Below are 25,006 nucleotides of genomic sequence, written 5' to 3'. Positions count from 1 at the left end.
TATTGACTAAATTTCATTAAAAAAATAAATTAAGATTCGAAAATTTGCTTTAGAAAAATAAATTTGAATTTTAGATAACTATCAAAAAAATCAAAGACCTTTCAAAATTCTAAATATAAATCAACATTGAAATCAATCATCTAAAGTCTTTAAATTATTTTTATAAATTAAAGTCATAAATAAATAAATGAAAAAACTTGTAAAATATTTTTATGAAGCTATAAAAATAAATAATTTTTATTCATTATTTTTAATCTGCAAAAATTTGTAATAATATTAACTCATCAAGAGGAAAATAATTAATTCTTGTAATTAATCTTAATTCATAAATGATCATCATAGAGATTTTTTGTTTGCTTTAATTGATACTTTTTTTGATTTTAATTTGTTTGTCTCTATTTTCTTCTGTATAATTATTTAAAAAAATAATAATTTACTAAAAATCAAAATTAATAAATAAATGTGATGCTTAACTTAGATAAAGAGAAATATTTTTTTAAATCCCGAATGAAACGAACGACACAATAAGAATCCCATTAAGTTTTTAACCATAATATATTTCTCAATACCTAAGTTAAGATATGTTCACAATAAAATAGCATGGTGAAATAAACATGCGGATTGTCAAAAAATAAATATTAACAATTAGTTAACAGATTTTTTTCTTCTAAATTTTATATTTATCATATATAATTAGTATTTTTTGATAACCTAGGCACTTATCTAATAATGCTCATCTAGTAGAATCGATCTTTGCTCTCTAAAATGCTCAACAGATAACTTACTCATAAAATGAGAAATAATAAAAAGATAAAAGATATAAATAAATTTAAATAAATAAAAAGAAAGAAAGAAGAAAAATAATTGAAATAAATAAAAAAATAAATTAAAAATAAATAATAATAAAAAATAAGAAAAATAAAAATAAATAATATTTATTAAAAGATAAATCAATATAAAGTTTGCCACCACTTCTTAACTACATTTAATTATTAAAAAAAATTCAATTTTAAAAATAAAAATTTAATATTAAAAATCATATTTTATTTTTTTAAATCTATAAATAAATTGCTTGTTTTTAAATGTACATAAATTTATTAATTTAAGTTAAAATATTTGTTTAATTAATTAATGTAAGTAAATAAAAGTATGTAATCATAGCATAAATTCTTTTAATTTTTCTCATTATTCTGCTCAATTTATAAAGTTTTTTTTTTAAATTTTTTTCTAAAAACGCTTATTTTATTTTGAATTCTTTATTTATTTAAAATGTTTTTTTTTGAGATTTTTTATGAACTAATTCAATTTATAATTTGAAATAAAGAATAGTAAAAATATTTTATATTTTTTAAATCCTACATGATCGATCACACACTTACTTACATGTACCATGGTGCTTTGTTAGTTTAAATTATATTTTAAAAAAAGCAGTTCTAGATAAAAATATAATTTAATGATTGCATTTAATTTTGACAATGGACATATTTAATTTTGTTAAAATCATTAAAGTATTAAGTTTACAACAAAAATTTAGTGATAAAAAATCATTACTTCAAAGAAGACGTAAGAAAGGGAGAAGATAAAATTTTAATTTAGGGTAAAAAAGAGAGAGTTAATTTTTTTTAATTACATAATGAAATTTTAGTAGAAAGTGGATATGAAAGGTAACTAAATAATTTTTTTAAAAAAGAAAATAAATGAGTTTTCAAAGTTAAAATTTGTATCTTAATGATTAATTTTATGCAATAAAATAACAAGAAACAAACAATAAAAAATTATTGGATATGAAAGCAACAAACCTAATACCAATCATAATTAAAAGTAATATCAAATGAATAATTAAAAGGAATAGCTAAATGTTAATGAATAATTTTAATGAAATACAAGTGAAAGTAGTAAACATGTATATATAAATGCTGAGAACAAAAGAAAAACAAAGGATATTAAAAAATGAATGCACTCACTCATTATATTATACATTGGGAATAAGTTTTTTGGTGTAATTAATTTTTGAAAGTATTTGATGAATGCTTTTATATTTAATGTTTTTTTAATTGTTTGTATACATATTTGCATGCAGATAAGTAGGGAGAAATAAAAAGAAATAAAAGAAGGTAATAGAAACAACAATTATATTTATATTTGATAAATTAATTAAGTGAGAAGAAAGGTAAAAATTTATCGTATATATTTTTCGAAAGAAGGAAAGAGAAAGTGATTGGAAATAAATAATAAATAAATAAAAGAAACAAATAATCGCTAATAAATAAAATCAAATAAACAGGCAAACATTTAAATTAAAAAATATTAAGAGTAGAAATGAAGAACCTTTTGAGATCCGCTGTATTCAATTAATTACTCGCTGGTAATAGAAGCACTGCTGCTCCTTCTGCTGCCAGACACACTTGGACTTCCACTTATATTCAAAAGCCTGGTGCTGGCAAGATCTAAACTGTTACTCTCATTCCTGGATACGGTATTGGTCCTGAAATTACCAGTAAGTATTATTAAATTTAATTCTTAATAAGCAAATCTGAAATAAGTGAAAATTTAAATTCTGAAAGAGTTCATATTAACCTACTTAGCAAGTATCTCAAGAGCAGCTCCAAGCTCTTTTTGTTACAGTTATCAATTTAGAAATGATGCACTTTGCTAACAGCTTTTGGGAAAAACATATTCACAAATAAAAACTTTAGCATCAATCAAAAGCTTAAATTGCATTTCGTAATTAAATTTAGCAAGCAAAAAGAAAAGAGTTGAACTAGAATTAAATAAATATGATTATGAATAGACAAATAGAAAATGAGATCAATTCAGTAATCAATAATTACATGAAAAGAATTTATTTTAATAGGAGCTAGGATTTAAGTGGATAGAATTAGAGGAGTGTTTAAGTGAGACTTCTTCTACTAAAAAACAAACTCACAAATAAAACTTTAGGAGATATAAAATATAAGAAATGAAATAAAAAGGATTTTATTTTAATCACATTTGCTTAACAAATTTTTAAATAAATCAGAAAATATTTTGCAGGTTTATTGATAATGTTTTTTTGTTTAATTATATAGACTCCGTCCAATAAGTTTTCAAGGCTGCCAACGTTCCCATTCACTTTGATGTTATAGAAAACTTCAGCTGGGAAGACCCTGTCACAAGAGAAAGACTTAAAAAGAATAGAGTCATCTTATTGGGTGTCATTCCTCCTCACGGCAAAGGTTAAAAGTTAGTCGAAAATTTCTAATTCTACAACGAATTAGGTTTATACGCTGATGTTATGCCAGCTGTCACCCTTCCTGGTGTCTCTGCTCGTCATCAAAATGTCGATGTCGTAGTCATCAGAGAAAACAGCGAAGGTGAATTCACTGGTATTGAACATGAAGTCTACCCTGGTGTCATTGAATCCATCAAGAGAATCACCAAGGAAAGCTCTCTCAAAATTGCCAAGTACGCTTTCGAATTCGCTCACTTGAATGGTCGTAAGAAAGTCACTGCTGTCCACAAGGCTAACATCATGTAATTAATATAAAGCATTAAATCTAGGATAACAAATTTCATGTTTTAGTCTCCAAATATACATTAATAGGCAAGTTATTAAAATAATAGGAATTTAAATAGTTTTTGTATAATTATAGGAAATTAGCTGATGGTTTATTCTTGGAAGCTACCCGTGAAGTTGCTGCTGTTTATCCTTTCATTAAGTACGAAGAAATGATTATTGATAACTGCTCTATGCAAGTAATTTTTATAATAAATTTTATTAAATTTTTATGAGTTATTCAAATAAACAAATAAAAAAAAATAGATCTTTTAAATAAAAATACTCTTAGCTTTAAATAAATAAATAAAAAAACAAATAATTAAGAAATAACTTTATTAATTAAAAATAAATATGACAATAGTAAATTAGCTTTATTGCATTAAAAAATAACTAAATTAAAATAAATGGTTTTAATTTAATTTTTCCTTTGAAAAGCACAAATTTTCAAAAATTCTTTAAAATGAAATGTGAAAAGAAATAAAAAAGTTATAAAATATATTTTAAGTTATTTCATAGTGAAATTAATTGTTAATTATTTAAATAAACAAATTTATTTTAATTCATTATATTTGAAATATAGTTGGTTAAAACTCCTCAATAATTCGATGTCATGGTCTTACCTAACTTATATGGTGCTATTGTTAGTAACATTTGTGCTGGCATTACTGGTGGTGTTGGTTTACACGCTGGTATTTGTGTCGGTGAAAACCACGTTTTATTCGCATAAAGCAACAGACACGCTGGTTTAGATATTGCAGGTATGAATGTCGCTAACCCTACTGCTCTTCTCTTCTCCTCAGTTTCTATGTTACAACATATGGGTTTCCCCTTCTTTGCTGATAAAATCAATCGTGCTATCAATAAAACTCTCTGTGATGGAAAGGTAAATAACGTCCAATAATAGTTTTATTAAATATAATTATATTTTAAGATTCAATTTATATTTTTACATGAATTTTTTACGAAATTTGTAGTTTAGCAAGTAGAATATATGATGTATTCTAATATTTCTCTTGATTAAATTTAGATAGAACTTAAATTAAGCTAATATTTAATTTTAATTTTAAATAATTAGATCCGCACTAGAGATATTGGTGGTACTTCTTCTACTAGTCAATACACTGAAGCTATTATTAAGAATCTTGAAAATTGAAGAATATTTTAAGATTAATGACTGATTGATTTATTATTAAAAATAATTTTTTTATCTAAAAGCATTTATATTTATTAAGTTATATTAAATGTATCTGCATCTTTTTATTTACTTAATCCTGTATGCCTTTTGATTAAAAGCATATTTATTTTTAACTTTTTTAATTCTTCTAATTATACTTAATAGACCATCTAAACTGATGTATAATCAAATATTGAAATAAAGTAAAAAATAAATTTTGATATTTATTTTTTATATTTTTAACAAAAAATATGTTTTTTAATTAAACATAAAAAACTCTTCATTATATATTTAGAATCAATAGTAATGTTTAAAACATAAAATAAAAGCTTTAATGTCTTACTTAATTTTTAATTTAACATAATACTAAAATGTATTTTTTGTTTAACATTTATATGTGTATTAATTATGTTTAAATAGCAATATGAAAAGTTCTATTAAAAATATGTGATTATTTTAAAAATAAATAAACTTTTTTAATTGGTTGGAAGCAAACTAGTAATTGGTATTTAAAAACATTTACATGAAAAAATGAAATAAATTGATACTTTTCGATGGTGATAGATTAATAAATAAATAAATTTTAGATTAGTGATTTTTGTATTGTTTAATGTATTCTATCAAATAATATTGTTACTCTTATAAAATGCTCTTTTGCCTTAAAATATCAATCTAAATAAATTTCTTTTCAAATTTGATTAAGAAATTATATAATTCTAAGATGCCTGGAGAGAAAGTTTTTTTCATATTTTAAAAACAAAAGGTTAATATTATCAAAGACCATAATTTTTTCAAAATTTTAATTCAAAAGAATATAATTCAAGCAAAATACTACCAATCTTCATTTATTAACCCCCTTCTTTTCTCCAATATTTTTTACATTTTTGATATCAAAAAAAAACTGGATCTTTAAAATAATTATGAAAATACAAACCTAAAAGTAAATGAGGTTATATAGTATAACGTTATAAATATATATTAACTTTAACTATAATAAATATTTTGATTATTTAAAAATACCAAATGGTTTTAAGGAGATTCTAAATATAAAAAAACAAAAATGTATTCATTTATTTTAAATAATTTTACCTTTTCCAAATTCTAGGTTTTTTTGACTAATTTTATTAATATTTAAGTTAAGATGATTTATTTAAATATTAGAATTAATTTTAAGAATATTGCGATGCTTTATAAGTATTAAAATAGTGTTTTGCTAATTTTAAAAAATAATGCATTTAAATTATTTGATTAATAAGTAATACAATGAAAATAATTTAAACAATTTATTTAGAATAAAACAATAAAATTTCAAGCTTATAAGTTCTAAAATTGACCTTTAGTATGACAAAAGAACAGAGATCATCTATCTATTCAGAAAATTTAGGTTACTAAAATAAATGTTAAATTATTTACTTGGTGGTATAAAGGAAACTGAATATTAATTCAGTTGATTAGATAATTTAAAAGCTTCAAAAAATGACCTCATTTGAGTTATTTGTAAATAAAACATTATTAAATATGACCTAATTCATGTATTATGTTATAAAAGTCTATAATTTTATATATAAAATCATTTTTGATAATTACTTTTTTCCTTAAAAACGTTTACGTAGCCAATTATAGAGTTTAAGGTAGCTTATTTATTAAATAAAATAAACTGCAAAGAATATTCAAATTAAAAAATAATTTATGAAAAAGAAATATGAGAATTAAGATATAAAAATAAAGAAGATTTTAACAGTTTTTGTTTTTAGATTATATTTGTGTAATATCAAAGATAGAAAGGATCTAATTCTTATTTTCCACTAAAATTTAAAGAATTTTTTCTTTTTCAAAAAAATTTCAAAGGATTTCCACAAATATTTTAAGTGATTTGATTATTAATTTATATCAAAAAAGACTTATTTGAGTTAAAAACATCTGTATTTGTATATTAAATTAGATTTTTTATAGGGAATTAATTAAATATTTTTAAAAATAATTTTGAATTATCTTTTAAAATTTAAGAATTATTTTTAGAAAGAAATATTTAAGCTTTTATTTTTTTAAATGTAAAATATTTTTAATTGGACAAAATTCTTATGTAAAGTAAAGAAAAATGTTGTTTTAATTAAAGAAAACATGAACAATAGATTGAATTTGTGTCTATAGTAGAATGATTATTTGATAAATTCTGAAATAATATTTTGTTATTAAATTCTTGACAAAAAGTCCATATCAAAATAATCATACAAATAAATATTGATTATTATAAAAATACACTAGATTTTTTAATAAAAAAGATAAATCGCTGTTAAACAAACTAAGTAAAAACGAATGACTGAATAAAAAGTGATTATAATGAAAATTATTCTAAAGTATTTTTGAAGCGCAAAGAAAAATATGATGAAAAATTTCTAACTCAAAAACTATGAGTATTAATAAATAGATTTTTTACTTAATTTGATAAATTCTGAAATTATATTTTGTTACTAGATACTGCTTCTAATTAAACTAAGCATTTAAATTAACTAAAAAGGTTTAGATGTTTATTAAAACGAATAGCTATGAACATTAATAAATAAATTATTTATTTTGATAAATTCCGAAACATTATTTAATTACTAATTACTTCTAATTAAATTGCAAATTTAAATTAGATAAAGAGGTTTAGATGTTAATTAAAACAGCCATCCAGATAAATATATTTTTTATAATATTTCAGTACACTAATATTTTTAATAATAAATAATTATATAAAAGCTGATAAATAGAGTTAAAAAAATGATAACAGACTAAAAAGTTATTCAAATCAAAAATATTTTTCTTAAGTATTTTGATGAAGAGCTAGCAAACATAATAACGAATTTCTTAATCAATAATGATGAATATACCTATATAAATTATTTGGGAAGCTAAAGTAATAACTCTCATTTGTTTACGAGTGCTAAAAAAACTACAAATCAAAAAGTAGTGTTATAATTTTTATAAAAAGATATCTACTAAAGTAATTTAAAATATTTTTATCAAACAAATATTTAACTAAAAAAATTTTATATTAAATAAGAGCTTAATATTTAACAAACCATACAAGAATTTTAGTTAAAAATTGAATTGGAATAAATAATAATGTTTGAGTATTCATATAAATAATGCAATTTTATCTTAAGTAAAATACCTGAGAACATATTCGGTACATAATATTGTCCCTCTGATAACTTTAACTATAAAGAAGTCTAAAATCTAACCATATACCTAATGTAAAACTCTCTTTCGTTTTTCTTAAAATTTTTACATTTTATTAATAATAAAGGTCATCTACCAGTTCTAATAATTTAATATATAACGCCTTGTAAAAATTCGATAACCTTTTAATTCTCTCACTAAAATAAAGGTAAATTTTATAATGTAAATTATGAATAACTAACTTATTATTTATTAATAATAGAAATTTGCAAATAATGGGCAATTCTCTTGAAAAGCTAGGCAATTCTGTTTCTAAATTAGCTAATCTTAGGCACTTACATATAAATTTAAGGTAATATTTATGTTTTTTTTATTCATATTTAAAACTTGTAATAGTTAAATAAAAGATTGCGCAACTTTATTACCTAAGTTTTGTGATTCTATAAAATAAAATAAATATCTTAGTCTGCTTGAAATGAATTTAACGTAATATAAAATTTAAGCTTGAATGTGTTTTGATAATAAATTTATTTTATTTGCGAATAGCTAAACAAATATGAACTCAAGTACAATATAAAAAATATCAAAGCATTTTATTGAATACTAAAGTCTTTCTTTCTTGATGCTAAATATAATGTAAATTTCTATATAATATTTTACCTTTTATTAAAAACCTATTTACTCAAAATCAAAAAAAAAATACATGAGTTATTAAAAAATGAATGAAGTTTGTTCTATTGAATCAATTCTTTGAATTTTTAAATTAAACCACTCATTTCTTATAAATAATTTAATTTTTTAATAAGCAAATCAAAATGTATTCATAATAAAAAATATCAAAAAATGCAATTACTTATTTCTATTGGCCTAACCCCCTAAATTTTTGAATTAATAGAGGAATCACTCACTCATTCATTCATTTTAATGAAAATATTAAGTTTTTAATTAACAACCAAATTCCTCCAAATTAATTAAAAGGATAAATATTTTTATGCAAAATAAAAATAGATAAATAGGTACATTCATTGTTTTATTTAAATGATACAAAATTTTTTGAAAAAGGATAAATATTTTTATGTAAAATAAAAATAGATAAATAGGTACATTCATTGTTTTATTTAAATGGTACAAAATTTTTTGAAAGAAAACAAATTTAGATTTATCATTTTTTTAAATTAAAATCACATTTTCAAAAACTTTAAAATATTTATTTAGATAAAACGACATTAAAAAAGAAGGAATCAAAGGATTATGTTAAAATTTAGCTAAATGCAAAAATTTGGCACTAATCTATTTTTATTTAAGGTAAAAAATAATTAGAAATATTCCTATTTAATTTATTTTTAATTAAAGTTATGAGAATTTAGTTGATTTGGGATAAGAATTTAGAAATAATCAAACAATCTAAGAATTATTTGTTCAAGCTGATGTTTCTCAAAGCTGTGCTTTATTTTAGGACTAATATAGCTTAAAAAATCAAGCAATAACATCAAAATTATCTCAATTTTTAAATCTAAAATCATTTAGCTTTTGCCAAATGTAAAATTACTTTTTCCAAAAATACCAGTCAGCTTATGAAATTTTTCTTAGGAAATTTTTATCAGATCTTGAATTTAATTCATTTGCAAATGGTTTGTCAAAGTGTATAAGTTTAAATATCCTAAATCTTCATTTCATGTAAATTATTTTCAATAACAAAGGAAATTTTGATATATTTTTCAATCAAATAATTATCTTAGGAATAGCAAAATCAGTACTTAGGGAAAAATGCTGTTAGCTAAATCTATTTCATAACTCGCAAATTTACAAAGCTTATTTTTAAATTTTAAGTAAAATCTTGCAAACAAACATGAAATATTAGTTAAAACTAAATATTCATTTTATAAAAAAAGTAATACAGACTTGAATGACTTAGAACTGAAGTATTTAATTTAATAAATTTCTAATTGTAAGATACTTCACAATCTTAAATTGGATGTAAGGTAAAATCATTTGATAAATAATTAGTTAGAGATTGAATGATTTAACTGAAACTTATTATATTAGTAATAGCTAAATTAGAGAGAGTCATATAATTGGGAAATATATTCACCTATTAGAAAACCTTTAAACTTTTGAGCTGATTTGGATGTATTTTTTATTGTTTTAATAACTAAAATAATCTTATCTTATAAATAAATAGTTTTGCAGATCAATAAACACTTAATAAAATATAATAATAATCTTAAAAATCAAAAAGACTTACTAATATTTCAATTATTAACTATATAAATGATAGAGTAAAGCAATATAAATATTTTTAATTAGCTGTTTGATAAAATAATATCTCATATAATTTCATTTGTTATCTTATTTGTTGTTAATATTTGTGTGTTTAAATGTTTAGAACCAATTATTCATATATAATTAAAGATCGTTTTCAAATAAAGATTAATTTTAAAAGTAAATGAATGAATATTTGCTTTAATTAAGGTGTGCCAAAATTTCATCTAGATATACCTTAAATTACATTTTTAATTTATAAATATTTGTTTCGTTTACTAAAAATGATGATGCTATTCTTGTAAATTATTTATTAATTAAAAATTGAATGATAATTACTTTAGGTTATCTTAAATCGTTGAGAATCAAAAAAGTTTCTACACGAATAATAAAATTTAATAAGGATGAAATTGAACTTAAAAAAAAAAAAAATGAAGGTAATGATAAAATGATCTTATAGGGTAATTAAGGAAGAGGATCATAAAAAAGAATAATATTAATGATTTTAGTAATTTATTTGCATCAGATACTCTAGAAGTTGATTCTATATCTTCAATTACTATAAAATTAAAGTAGGGGCATAATAAGAAAATAACAACTCAACTCCAAGTCAAGAAGTCACAAATCTTTTTGAAATTTAAGAGCATCTTCAAAAATAACAAATATTTTTTATTAAATTTATTTTATTTTTTAAGTCTAAAGCTCAAATAAAGAAACATTTCATTTACAATATTAGTTAGATATTTATTTTTATTCCATTTTTTTTGTGTTTTGCTTTTCTTTATTTTTGCTATTATATTTTTTTTAAACATTTAATTTTTACTAAATATATAATTTCTTTATTTAATTAGCATAGAATCCTCTTAATTTGTTTTATTTTAAAAAATATGGTTTATTTTTTCTTATCCATTTTCAAACATATTACTCTATACATTTTATAAAGCAAAGCCACTTTACATTAGTTACTCATATCCCAAATACTATTACTTTTTTATAATAACTTATTATGCAATTAATATTGATTCTTATCAACAATTAGCTTTTTGTATTTTTTATGATATATATACAGTATTTAAAAAATAAATAATCATGTTAAACTAAGATATGCAATTTTCTATTCTAATTGCCTTAGAATATTTAAGCAGATAAGGATTAGCTATATGTAAAAGTAAGAACGTATTTCAATTTTAACCAAGATGAAAAATCGTTATCATAAATACAGTCAGTCAGTCAGTCAGTCAGTCAGTCAGTCAGTCAGTCAGTCAGTCAGTCAGTCAGTCAGTCAGTCAGTCAGTCAGTCAGTCAGTCAGTCAGTCAGTCAGTCAGTCAGTCAGTCAGTCAGTCAGTCAGTCAGTCAGTCAGTCAGTCAGTCAGTCAGTCAGTCAGTCAGTCAGTCAGTCAGTCAGTCAGTCAGTCAGTCAGTCAGTCAGTCAGTCAGTCAGTCAGTCAGTCAGTCAGTCAGTCAGTCAGTCAGTCAGTCAGTCAGTCAGTCAGTCAGTCAGTCAGTCAGTCAGTCAGTCAGTCAGTCAGTCAGTCAGTCAGTTACTCACATCAACTATAAATAATAATAAATATTCATCAGATCAATAATACACTAATGTTAATAATATCAAATATCATTAACTTTAAAAAACTAAAACAATTATCTCCTCATTACTCCTACATCAACTGCATCTCTAAATTCATATTACTTAATTACTACAAGTTAAATAACTGATATAAGGAATTTTATGAATGATTATATTACGAATTCAGTTGTGACAGATATTTAAATAATTAATCATTATCTTACTTAATTATAAACCCATCTAAAACTACTCAATAAATTAAATTAATACAATTACATCAACATAAATAATTTATTTTACAAAGAAAAAAACAATTATCTTTTAATAAAGAAGTTTTCAACAACAACACTAAAAACAAATTATACTTTTACTCAAGTATATATAATTCATTTTGTAAGCAATCTACTAACAAACAACTAAAATATCGATACCACTAAGTAGGCTTTATACTATAACTTAAGCATAAATATCTGATTGATGGAAAATATTAAATTTTATTATTTTTTATATGAATGGGAGGGAATCTTTATTGATACTTTAATATATAGACAATCTAAGACTAGTTACAGTAATTTACAAAATAAAATATATATATGTGTCCAAAATATTATAATTCCCCCTTCCCTCAAAAAAAATAAACTTGAATATTTTTTTTTAGAAATTAATTTTAATTTGTAAATTTAAAATTTAAAAATTAATTATTTAAAAAAAATATTTTTATAAAATTTTTGAGAAATAATTAATATATATATATTTATCTGTGTAAATAATATTTTAATTTATAATTTTTTTAATGGCAATATTACTTTTGAAAAATAATTACTATATTAAAAGCTTTTAGATAAAAGAAATAAATTAGTAATTTACTTAAATTTCGTATAATTTCACTACTTTCTAATTTAGGATTACTTACTTAAATTGATTATATTTTACTTTGTAATAATTTAAAAATACCTTTAAATGCTTTAAATATGTAAATTTTTTTTTATTAACATTCAAATTGATTCTGATAAATGCTGAATTGATATTTTGTTACAAACATTTTTCTATCTAATAAATTCTCTTTATTAAAATTGTTTCAATAATCAATATCATTAAAAGAATTATAATTTATTCATAGGTTTATCATCTAATAATTATTTACAAATTAATTTTACACTTAACTAATTAACTTATTAAAAATTTGCAATTAATAAAAGCAAAACTCGTTTTAAGTACAATAGCAAACAAAAAAGATAAAGGTTTAAAAAAAATAATTCAGAGCATTAATAAAAGTTCAATATATCTAGTATATTTGTAAACTGTTGATATGCTAATTTATTTAAAACTATTATAATTAATAAATCTTATTTTTTTAACTGTTGTCATTTAAAAAATGCAAGTATAAATTTAAACATGAAGAAAATATAAATTAATCTTTTCAAAAAGATAAATAAAGAAAATATAAAAAAAAATAAAGAAAATCAATAAAATGTTTTTATTAATTATTTATTTATAAATTCTTTACATTTTATATATTTCAATTATATATTTTTGATATATTATTACTTCTAGCATTATGTAAAATTAACCATTTTTCTAATTTAAAGTATCGTACTTAAACGATTTGAGAAAAGTATTAAAAGTCTTCTTATAATTACTTATATTAAACGAGTAATATTTAATGCTATGAATTATATTTTTTTAGTTTTGATTAGATTATAATTAAAATGTTTTTTATGGCATTTGCTTTAAGTGCCTAAGCTTAAACATACTATTTAATTTTTTATAAATAATTATCAAGAATCTTTAATATTTGCTTTCTCTTTTAGCAATAATATTTCTTCTTTGGTAAGTGATTTTCGAACAAAATAATAATTTTAATGTTAATTCAATAGCTGGATAAGTAATTTGATATATCTAGCTGACTGAATAATGGTATTTATAAAATAAACTTGCTACCTAAACCTAAATAAATAATTATTTTAGCAAAATATTTAAAATAAATTTGGTAAGCATGTGCTGCTACCTGTTGTTTTTATATAATTTCCTTTATAAAATTTTTTTTTAATAAACTTACTCAATTTAAATATTTATTGAGAGAATGAGAATGATAATATTGAAAAAATTAGTATAAAAAACTTTAAAAATATTGATTGGATAAAATTATTTATAAAAATAAAGAAAAGTTTTAAAATTTACACAATTTTAATAAAATAAATTAAGTAATTGTTAAAATAATAATATAATATATGTTGATAATCTTTGCAAGATGGTTTATCATTTAGTTAGTTATTTTCCTAAAATACTCCTTGATAATTATATTAAGTTTTTTTATAATAAAAGATATATTAATCAATTTAATCAAATATGAATGATTCTTAATAAGAATAATTTAATTTTAATAAATAAATAAATATATTTTAAAAATATTAAATAAGACTTTCTTGTTGATATTTAATATCATGTATTTTTTTAAATTTTTGAATATTTCATCTTTCTTTCAAAATAATGATATAAACATTCAAACTAAATTTTTTTTGTTAATTAAAAAACTTTGTTGCTTTTTTCATTACTGAAGATCACATTTAAAAAGATTAGTGATTAAAAAAATAATCATGTTTGAAAGATATGTAAAGCACTAAAATAATACAATGTTAATATAAATAAATAATATATCTTATGTGCTCCAAATAGAAAAATAAGGAAAAATTATTGCAATATTGCCAAATCATAAAAATGTCTATATTTGAATATTTATGCTATTAATTATAAGTTTAATTATTATATTCTAAAATAAGAAATAAATTTAAATAAAAGAAAAATAATTTAATCAAACTTACACAAATATGAGCTATTTTTGGCTTTTTATATTCTAAAGACCCTTCAAATAAATATAGTACTTTCTGCACAAATACCTAAAAAAGTAAAATTATAATTTTTAAATGAAAATTATATCTTCTAAACCTTATCACTAAATTTCAAAAGACTTTTTTCTAATTTATTATAATAGAGTTACCCAGTTTTAATTAAATAAATTCAGATTATCAATCTAAAATTTAATTAAAAATTATCAATCAAAAATTTAATTATAATTTATCAATAAAAATTAGCAAATTAACAAACAAGAATATTGTAAAATTTATTACTAATATATTTTTTTAATAAAAAAGAAGTAATCTAAACTAGAAATTATTTAATTTCAATAGCTAATGAGTATTGTGAGCTGCTCATTTTCTGCTTCTGATGATTATGAAAATTTTTAGAGCAAATCTATTCAAGGAAAACTTTTTGATTATAATGCTTGCAACAATCTTTAAGGTGATAATGAATATATTGATAAACCTAGTATGAATAATTTTTCAGTTTTGAAAGAAAAGAAATTAATAGATGCTTAGGATTTGAATTATTTTTTATATTAAGGTTAGATATGCGATATTAGGTAAAATGAAGAAATGTTGTGTCATTAAAACTCTGCTAAATTTAAGGAAAACGATATTCAGTTATCCTATAAGTAAGTTTTACAAGTAGAGCTTTCAAAATCATCATCTAAGTAGAATTTATAAGAATAGGACACAAAGTAAAATAGAAATAATAGCTAAATTCAAGAATAGATTGAAATTTAGGAGCAAAATTAGGATAAATTCGTTTTGAATAACATCGATTCTAAAGTTGAATAAAACTCAATTAGTAAAATCAACTAAATTCAAGATAACTCTCATTAATAGTAACCAAATTAAAGCTAGAATAAAAGTGTATTTAATGATAGATTTAATACAAAAAAAATGAGAGCAAGTATTCAAAATTATTAAAAAGCAGCAAGTATTATAAATAAAATTATTAGTAAATCAGCAAATAGAGTTTAAAGAATCAACCAGAAAGTTTAAACCTTTATTTCTTTACTTTAGTTTAGAAAAAGTAACAGAAAAATTGCTAATATACCAAAATATCAACTGTAATAATTAAATGATAAAGCATATTTTCATCAAACATAAGTAAAGAGATAATTATTAAGTTATTACTTGCACAAAATTCACTACTTTTTTGAAAGAAAGAGCTTTATACCGATTTTTATGCCAACAGACACTTTAAGAATTTATTGGGATATCTTTTAAATTGCATTGACTTATTCATTTATTTACATATACTCGATTTTAATGTTTTTTTGCTCTGACTAAACTGACACATATTTAATTAAGCATTTTTTTTAATATGCATTTATACTTTTCACAATAGATGTATTAGTTAACTTGAATACTGCTTATTTCAACTAAGATGCTATTGTTTTAAATCGTAAATAAATAATATGTAGATACTTTAAATCTAATATTTTTTTTACTGATATAATAAGTCTATTCGTAATGGGATCAAAATTAATTATTAAAACTCAAAATCTAATTTATAATCCCACTTAAAGCTTTAATACTATGTTGATTAACTTTTTAGTTTTTTTTAAATTAAATGGAACTCAGTAAAAAGTTAATAGGTTTGGCGAAGCCTTTACTTTAAAAGAATACTAAAAGCATACTTTAAGACTTTTTAACCAATTATTTACAGTCATTTCTGTTGCACATACAGGTATTTTTTTCTTTTTATACTTTATATAATTATTAATTTCTACGATTTAACATATACCCATGCAAAATTATAATTTTTTTCAAATAAAAATAACTTTATCAAATTAACTGTCATATTTTTGATTTTATTTGTTTTTTATAAAATTTTTTATTTTCATTTAAAATTTAAAGATTTACAGTAATTACATATATTTATTATAAATTAAAAAAAGTTAGTTTAGCTTGGTATTATCTAGGAATATATCAAATTTAAAATGGAAGCTCTATTTCTTGGCTATAAAAATTTTAGTTGATTGATTTATCTTATATACAAAAATATATTTATTGCATGTACTGGTCTATAACTACGATGACTACTGGTATTATATTATTCATTTATCTCATTCTAATATAGTTTATTTTACTACTTATTAAATATCATAAAATCCTTAATTTTTCACTTGCAAACTTTTTAGAAACTTTGCTAATTAATTAGAATTGTTTCACTTTTTTTTAATATTAAAAAATAATCTTTTATTATTATTTATAATTTTTATTTATTATGTTTGGTTATTTTAACTAGTTGGATATGGCGATATAACAGCTACAAATTATGTGGAGGCACTGTTTATAGCAATATCGATGATTATTTTTAGTTGTGTATTTGCTTATTCTATTAATAATATTGGTTTTATATTGTAAGAAATATAAAAATCCACTAAATAGTTAAATGATAACATAACAACTATCTAAAGGTAATTTTTATTTCTTAAAATTCTTACATTATTTTATATCAAAATAAGATATCTAAATAGAAAAAATGTCAACTTATCGTTAAAGAGTAGAGTTAGACACTACTTGTCTTTTTTAGTTGAAGAACAGAGAGATAGAAATTAACAAGCAGAAAACGAAATCCTAAAGCTTCTTTCTAATAAATTAAGAGATGAAATTACAGTTGAAGTTAATTCAAGGATTATTAAAAATTACTCACTTTTCTCTTCTAATTTTTCAACTCAAACACTGAGAAAGCTACCTTTTATCATGTAGGAAGTATTAATATCACCTAATGAAATAATATTTGAATAAGAAGACTACGAAGATTAATCCATTTATTTTATTGAAAATGGTTTAGTTGAAATATATTAAGTAAGTCCACCTGACTTTAATGCTGGAAAAAAATATAATAATGATTAAATAAATGTTATCAAATAGTTAAAAAGCAACGATTTGTTTGGAGAATTATCATTTTTTTCAGGATAAACAAGAAAAGCTTGTGCGAGATCAATAAATTTATCTACATTGTATAAAATAGATAGGAATGATTTCATAAATCTAATCAAGGACAGCTAGGAAGACTTTGAACGTTTTAAAATGATTGAGGAGTAAATCAAAGTTTAAAAAGATTTTTCTTTAGTTCATTTAGAGTGTTATTTTTGCAAAATAACTGGCCATATTGCAAGCAATTGTCCTAGAATACATCATGTTTTCGATTCTTAGTTTTATATACTTAAAAATAATTTTAGTGTTTTTCAAAATAGAAATAAGGCTAACAGAAAGCATAATAACAAATCAAATGTAAATGCAAAGTAAAATATTAAAATTATTATTTATTCAATATTGGTTTATCAAGCTTGAAGCTATTTAAAAAAAAAAAAATTCAATAAATAAATATAATTAGAAAAATTTTTTGAATAAACAATTAAAATTTTATCTATTCGATTATGAAATTTATTGAAAAAATAATTATTTATTTTATAAAACATTAATTTAATTAAATTAAAATAAAAATAGATTAATGATTAAATAAAATAACGAGATAAGTATTTAATTAAAAGAACGCATTAAATATTTTAATACCTACACAGAGCTTCTATTCGATACAAATGCAGAGAATTTGTCTGAATGTTCACAAAGAGCTTAATAAGCATCAGATTTAGAGTTCTAAACAGATTCTGACCATACATCTTTCAACTAAGAGTCTTAAACATCAATATAAAATAGATTATAAAATGACATACTTAATTAATCTCAAAATAATATATAAAAAACATATTAAAAAAGAAAAACAATGAAGATGCTGAAAAAATCAAAAACAGCAACAAAAAAAGATGAAAATCATAAAAATAGTTCAAGCCTAAAAGATCTTCAAAGCCTTGAATACTAAGATAAAAAAATAATGTTAAATTCTTTGCTTAATTAAAATAAGAGCTTATTTCCATCACCTATTTCAGAAAAGTTCATCAGTAAAAGTGATTAATAGCTTGAATATTCTAAAGAACAAAGTAAGTATTGTTTCGATAAAGAATCAGAATAATTTCCCAGTTAATTATACAGCTATCAATAAAAAACTATTTCTAAAGAATTGGAGGATAATTTAAATTGTATTTAGCATTAAAATCTAACCAAGCATCCATCAATTTTAGGCAGCTAATAAGAAGATAATCAAAAGAGGAGAAGAAGAAAAAAGAATTTAACTTATTAAGCAAATTAAAATTAAGCAAGTGTTAGTTTAATTGAAAATCTTATTCAAAGCTATAATTAAAATGAAGAAATAAAAGTAATCAATAACAATAGCAAATAATCATATAATTCAAAAAAGAGTATCTTTTAATCTTCTAATAATTCTCAAATTTCATGCCTGATTGAATAATTACTAAGTAATTTAAAATTGAAATATTTTTTAGAAGGAAATGAATCAAGTATAAACTATGAAGACTTTTTTTTAAAATTTGAAAACTAATTAAAAAGTTAGAGTATTAGTTAATTAGAATCAATTTAATTATCTGACCCTAAAGTGATCAACAAAATACTTTTTGAGTATCTTTTTAAAAATATTCTATCTAGTAAAAAAAGCAACTAATCTAATCATTTATACAAATTAAATCCATCATAAAAGAATTTGAACATTTTGTAAAGTTAGAGCATGGAGTTTCAAAATAGTTAGATTTTTGATCTAAATATATAAAAAGTTATGAGTAGGAATATTTTAAATGAAGAAACAATTTATTCAAATACCTTAGAAAAAATAAAATAATTACAATAATCTCAATAGAAAAATGCAAGCAACTAAATTAAGTAGAAGCATTTGTAAGAATAGTAATCTGAGATTGATAATTAAATAACAAAAAAAATTCTTTATGAAAAATTTGAAGTTATGAAAAACTTTAGAACTTTTTTCCCTCATAATAATTTTGATAATATTTAAAATCAATAAAAACTTAAAAAATACAATAAATTTAAAAAGCCTAAAATTAACTCAATAAAATTAAAAGAAAGAAGATAAAATGTTATAATTAAACAGGATATTACTCGAAAATTTTAAGTTAATAATGGAATCATTTAAAATAATTTACAATCTCTGATCGATTTAGATAAATATAAGCCTACTTATCTATCATATGGAGTTTCATAAAAAAATGATATTGTTTATCCTAAGTAATTTGCTAATCATAATTCAATAAATTTCATATGAATCACTTTCATCTTATGGTTTATTTGTATTCTTAAAATAAATAAATTTATTCATTCATTTACTCATTATTCAATAAATTCTTCATTTATTTTTTATTTCATTCATTCATTTTATTATAATTAAAATTTACAATAAAATTTCTTAAGAAAAAGTGTTTAAATGTATTTATTTAATTAAAATGGATAATTTTGTTAAATAACTTTAGTGTGTTGAAAAATTATTGAACAATATTTAGTAAGACTATTTTCTTTATTTATTTTATTTATAAAAGTAATAAAGGGTAGGGTTACCAATTGATTAATTTTTATTATCAAAAAAATATTAAAGCATATTTTGAATTCTACTTTAATATTAATTCAATATATTTTATTAAATAACATCAAATACATTTATTATAAACTATCAAAAATATTAATAAGTTTTTTAACATAATTAAGCTACTCATAATAAAAATCAAAGCAAAAGCTTATCTTAAACTGTTTACTAAGCTTTAACATTAATAAATTGAAAGCTAAAAAATAGATAGAAATATTTTATAATAGAAATATTTGTTTAATTAAATAAAAAAATAAATGCAGAATTTGAATACTCTTCCATGGGATACTGAACACTTTAACAATAAGTCTATTCAGAGAAAGATATTTGAAGAAAGTGTTAGTTATCATTTAAAGGGAGATGATGATAATTTTGATTTATCTATAATTGATAATCCAACTAGCTTGAGAGCATCTGATGGAATTTTATCCAATCGGATAGTATATTAAGATGTACAAAGCTAAGAATAACAGACACATTAAGAAAATGAGCTCGAAAAATTTTAACATAAATCATAGAAAAGCTCATTAAGTCATAAATTAACAGAAAATAGTGAACGATATTAGTAAGTAGGAGTATTAGATCATCCTTAAAAATTGAAAATAAATGAAAGAAAGTCTAGTTTTAAAGAAAAAAAATCATATTTGAGTTAGCAGGAGCAAGACAATCCCATTATTTGCTCATTAGATCAATAATCTAATTTGTTTCAAATAAGTAAAATGAGTATAAACTAAAAACCTTCAGAATTAGATCAATCTTATCTCTCTGGGATCGAAATTAAGCATTCTGAGAAATTCATGCAGTAGAGTAATTTAGAGTACATTTAGCCTAAAATATAAGCAAAAAAAGAAAGTATTTACAATTACTAGAAAGCTGCTGATATCATTCATTATGTTATAGGTAAATCAGCTAATAGAGTCCAAAGAGTTGATTAGTAAATCAAAAATTTTATAGCTATACTAAAGTCTTTAAAGCAAAATAGGAGACTTCCGTAATTAGAAGATGCCTAATATTTATTATTAAAAGATTAATCTTATTATTATTAAATAAATGAGCAAAATAAAATAAAAAGGTTATTTACATTTTTCATCCTTCTATTAAGCTTTTTTAAGATTCCTTTTCCATTGTTTATGCCAACTGATACTTTTAGGATATATTGGAATTTCTTTTAAGTTTTTTTTATCTACACTTTTTTGTACATCTACTCGATATTATTGTTTTTCTGCTCAAACGAATAAGATAGTATCTCTATAAAGTAATACTTTAAGATTGCATTCATATTATTTTTATTGGATATCATAGTAAACTTTAATACATCTTATTTTGATAAGGATACTATTATTAAAAAGAGAAAAAAAATAGCATGGAGATACATTTCTTCTAGTATTTTTCTTACTGATGCTATTTGTACTATTATAATAGGTTCAAAAATCATTTTTGATGCCAATTTTATTTATAATCCTAATAGCACACTCATATTTTTTGTTAATCTTTTACTATTTTCAAAGCTCAATGGTAGCTAGGAGAAGCGAAATAGTATTTACTTTTTATTCAATTTGACAGAAAATTAAAAACACTTAATTAGGTTATGCAACTAGTTGATTAGTGTGATTTCTGTAGCTCACTTTGGTAAAAATCTTATTTCATATTCAGAATTAAATTAAGATATTTATTTTAAATTGAGAATTCAAGAAAACATTTTAAATTGAGAATTTGCTGAATTTATCCAAATTAATAATTAAAAAAAATAATAATTATTTTTGACTGAATTATTTGTATTTAATTTTAATAATTATTATTTTTAAATTATTAAAGTGAGTTTATCATGGTATTTTTTAGGTTCTTATGAAGTTGAAAACGGTTACTAGGTTTCATGGCTATAAAAATTCAATTTACTGGAATAAACATATTTGGAGAAATACATATATTCGATGTATTGGTCAATCACTACTATGACTACTGGTAACAAAACAATTTATTATTTTTTAATATATTTTTTCGAACTTATGCTAACATTTAAAATATAAAAGTTGGATATGGTGATATATCGGCCACAAACTATGTAGAAGCTACATTTATACTATTTTCCATGATTTTATTTAGCTGCATGTTTGCTTACTCAATTAATAATATCGGTTTCATACTACAAGAAATAGAAAAATCTTCTAAACAGGTTAATGATAGCATCACAACAATTTAGAGGTAAATTTAAATTAAAAAAAAAGTGATTAATTTAAAAATTTTAGATATTTAAATAGAAAAAATGTAAATATTCACCTTTAAAGCAGAGTAAGGCATTATCTTTAATTTCTAGCCAAAGAACAAAAAGATAGAAATTTGTAAGCAGAAAATAGTGTCTTAAAATCATTATCAAAAAAGCTTAGAGATGAAATTGCCATCGAAGTGAACTAAAGGATTCTAAAAAACTATTCTATATTCTAAACTAATTTCTCCTAATAAACGCTGGTTAAATTAACTTTTATAATGGAAGAGCTCTAAATCTCACCAAATGAGATAATATTTGAACAAGGTGATAGTGAAGATTAATCAATTTATCTAATAGAAAGCGGGGTTATTGAAATTTACTAACTACTTCCTCCTTATTCGAATATAAATAAATTAAGGGACAATAATAACTCTCATATTTTAAAATAGCTGAAGAAAAAAGATTTATTTGGAGAAATATCTTTCTTTTCTGGCTTAGCCCGCAAATCTTATGCTAGAAGTTTAAATTTATCAACATTGTATAAAATCGATAGAAATAAATTCATAGCAATTTTAAAGGAGAATAACGAAGATTTAGAAAGATTTAAAATGATAGAAGAACAAATAAAAGTCTAAAAAGATTTTAGTTCTATTTATTTAGAATGTTATTGCTGCAAATTATAAGGACATTTAGCTAACGATTGCCCTCTCTTACATTAAAAATTTGATACCCAATTTTAAATACTTAAGCATAACTTTAGCATCTACTAAAACCGACAAAAAGCAGATAGAAGAAAGAATAAACAATATCCAAAGTCAAAGTAAGATAAACTAATTCTTTTTATTTTAAATATTATATTATATATATATATATTAAAACATAAAAATAAAGATTAATGCCTGAGTAAAACAAAGAGATTTGTAAAGATTTAAGGAATCAGTTAAGAAATTATAATACAATTGTTGAAAGTTATTTTAAAACAGAATTAGATTTTTTAACATCAGCTTCTCAAAAAGATATAGTTAAAAATGATTAAGAAGACTACCAAACTTCTACAGAAGAATCATCAGAAAGTTTAGAGGATGATAAATAACAAAATAAATCAGTATTTTAGCCAGATAAACAAAAATCATTAATCTAGAAAAGAGCTAGCGAAAGGCAGCAAAAAAATTCAATAATGCAAAATAGTGATTTTGCAGCAAACTTACTTTAAAATGAAAATGTGGAATAAATTTCAAACTAAGTAATGTTTAAAAATTAATAATCGATAAAAACAATTTAAAATATGAATATTGAATATGCCTAATCAAAGAGTTTTTCAAATAATGAATATGCCAGTGATACTTAGAAGACTGATACTGAAAACGAATTTTAATAGGAAGAAGTAAATCAAGGAATATAAAATTAAGAATAATTATTACCTTCCATACTGAATAGTAAAACTTTAGTTGAAATCTAAAAAACAAACTCAAATATCAAATTAGCTTCTAACCTCAGCTCTACAGAAATAAACTTGAAGAGTAAAAAATAAGAAAAAAAGAACTCTAAGTAAGTAATTTATTAATCTAAAAAAAGAATTAGTCAGGATGATTGTTATTCAAACAATTTCAGTGATGAAGAAACAATAAAGCCTATTTAGAACTCTTCTAACAAAAGAAAAAGTATCAAAATCAAAGTCGGAACAAAAAAAGATTTGCAGGAATAGTTATCAAAAACTTCTTTTGAAATTTTGAATTCTCTAAATGGAAATTTTTTAAAAAATTTAGTGTACCAAAATAGCTAAAATACAATTTAAACTATTAACGCTATTAATATGCAAGAAGATGCTATAGATGATCTTTCAAAAATAAATCAGGATATAAATAAATTAGAATAGAATTAATATTCTCTCCAATAAATTAAATAAAACCATTCATAGAAAAGTGTTAACTTTAATGTGAATTAAAATGATCAAAATGAAAATAATTTTTTATGTAAAAGTTTGAAAGTTTTAGGGATTCCTTCATAGATGATACTAAACACTTCTAATCAGAAAGAGATATTATAATAAATAGAAGATATTTTAAGGAGAAGTAAAAAAGATATCACAAGCCTTTCAAAATATTCCTAAAGACTAATAGATGAATAATAAAATTATCATAATTTTTTTATGAATGATTTTGATAAAATTAGATTTTATAAAAGATTCTTCCCTCATAATAATTTTAGTCACATCTTTAATAATACCAATTTAAAAAAATTAACAGAATTTAAAAAAATCAAACAATCTAAAACTTTCGCAAATAAAGGAAGAAGAAATAATATTTTAAAGACAGCAGTTCCAAGAAAATCTCTGTTTTGTAATATCGCCTTATTGCAAAATAATTTTCCGTCTGAAATAAATCTTGATAGCTACAAGCCAACTTTCCTGTCTTACGGAGTTTGCTGCAAAGACTATTCAATTTTTCCTAAGAGTTATCAAAATAATATATATTTAAATGAAATTTTCAAATAATAAGAGTAACAAAATTGATCATCATATCAATAAAAATTTAATACCGTCTACTCTCTATTAAAGATGAAGATTAAAATTTTTTTTTTCTCCATCTTACTATCTTATTAAATCTTTCTATAAACATAACTTTTTTAACTTATTTAGCTTTATTTAATACGTAATTATGATAGGTATTATATTTCATATTTATAAAATTAAAAACATTTAACTCTAAACTAAAGTAAATCTACATATATTTTTATTACTAAACTGCAAATAAATTAGCTAATGCTATACA

At 21.2% G+C, this 25,006-nt stretch overlaps 4 protein-coding genes across 4 annotated transcripts; all 4 read left to right on the top strand. All coding sequences in view use genetic code 6, as the record gives it.

The window, feature by feature from the left end:
* Positions 1-1,950: 1,950 nt before the first annotated feature.
* TTHERM_00344030 (NAD-dependent isocitrate dehydrogenase) lies at positions 1,951-4,691 on the top strand (the record flags this gene model as incomplete). The annotated part of the gene is made up of 5 exons (XM_001018448.3): positions 1,951-2,497; positions 3,069-3,513; positions 3,633-3,735; positions 4,119-4,421; positions 4,614-4,691. 5 exons carry the CDS (start codon positions 1,951-1,953, stop codon positions 4,689-4,691), a joined length of 1,476 nt encoding a protein of 491 aa, XP_001018448.3.
* A 2,784-nt stretch (positions 4,692-7,475) lies between these two features.
* On the top strand, positions 7,476-10,192 carry TTHERM_00344020 (hypothetical protein; the record flags this gene model as incomplete). The annotated part of the gene is made up of 13 exons (XM_001018447.3): positions 7,476-7,698; positions 7,759-7,951; positions 8,005-8,085; positions 8,140-8,229; positions 8,274-8,363; positions 8,424-8,513; positions 9,093-9,182; positions 9,231-9,416; positions 9,468-9,554; positions 9,617-9,706; positions 9,770-9,859; positions 9,924-10,007; positions 10,060-10,192. The coding sequence occupies 13 exons, from the start codon at positions 7,476-7,478 to the stop codon at positions 10,190-10,192; spliced, it is 1,527 nt and encodes a 508-aa protein (XP_001018447.2).
* Positions 10,193-14,898: 4,706 nt separating this feature from the next.
* On the top strand, positions 14,899-19,714 carry TTHERM_00344000 (cyclic nucleotide-binding domain protein; the record flags this gene model as incomplete). The annotated part of the gene is made up of 7 exons (XM_001018445.3): positions 14,899-15,034; positions 15,110-15,413; positions 15,441-16,264; positions 16,476-16,622; positions 16,826-16,997; positions 17,046-17,828; positions 18,034-19,714. The coding sequence occupies 7 exons, from the start codon at positions 14,899-14,901 to the stop codon at positions 19,712-19,714; spliced, it is 4,047 nt and encodes a 1,348-aa protein (XP_001018445.3).
* Positions 19,715-20,807: 1,093 nt separating this feature from the next.
* On the top strand, positions 20,808-24,777 carry TTHERM_00343990 (cyclic nucleotide-binding domain protein). The gene is made up of 5 exons (XM_001018444.2): positions 20,808-21,658; positions 21,845-21,991; positions 22,060-22,231; positions 22,276-23,055; positions 23,127-24,777. Exons 1-5 carry the CDS (start codon positions 20,827-20,829, stop codon positions 24,745-24,747), a joined length of 3,552 nt encoding a protein of 1,183 aa, XP_001018444.2. The 5' UTR covers positions 20,808-20,826; the 3' UTR covers positions 24,748-24,777.
* Positions 24,778-25,006: the final 229 nt, after the last annotated feature.

This window comes from Tetrahymena thermophila (assembly GCF_000189635.1).
Source record: "Tetrahymena thermophila SB210 genomic scaffold scf_8254597, whole genome shotgun sequence".
NCBI lineage: Eukaryota > Ciliophora > Oligohymenophorea > Hymenostomatida > Tetrahymenidae > Tetrahymena > Tetrahymena thermophila.
This window is presented reverse-complemented; position numbering and strand designations above follow the sequence as displayed.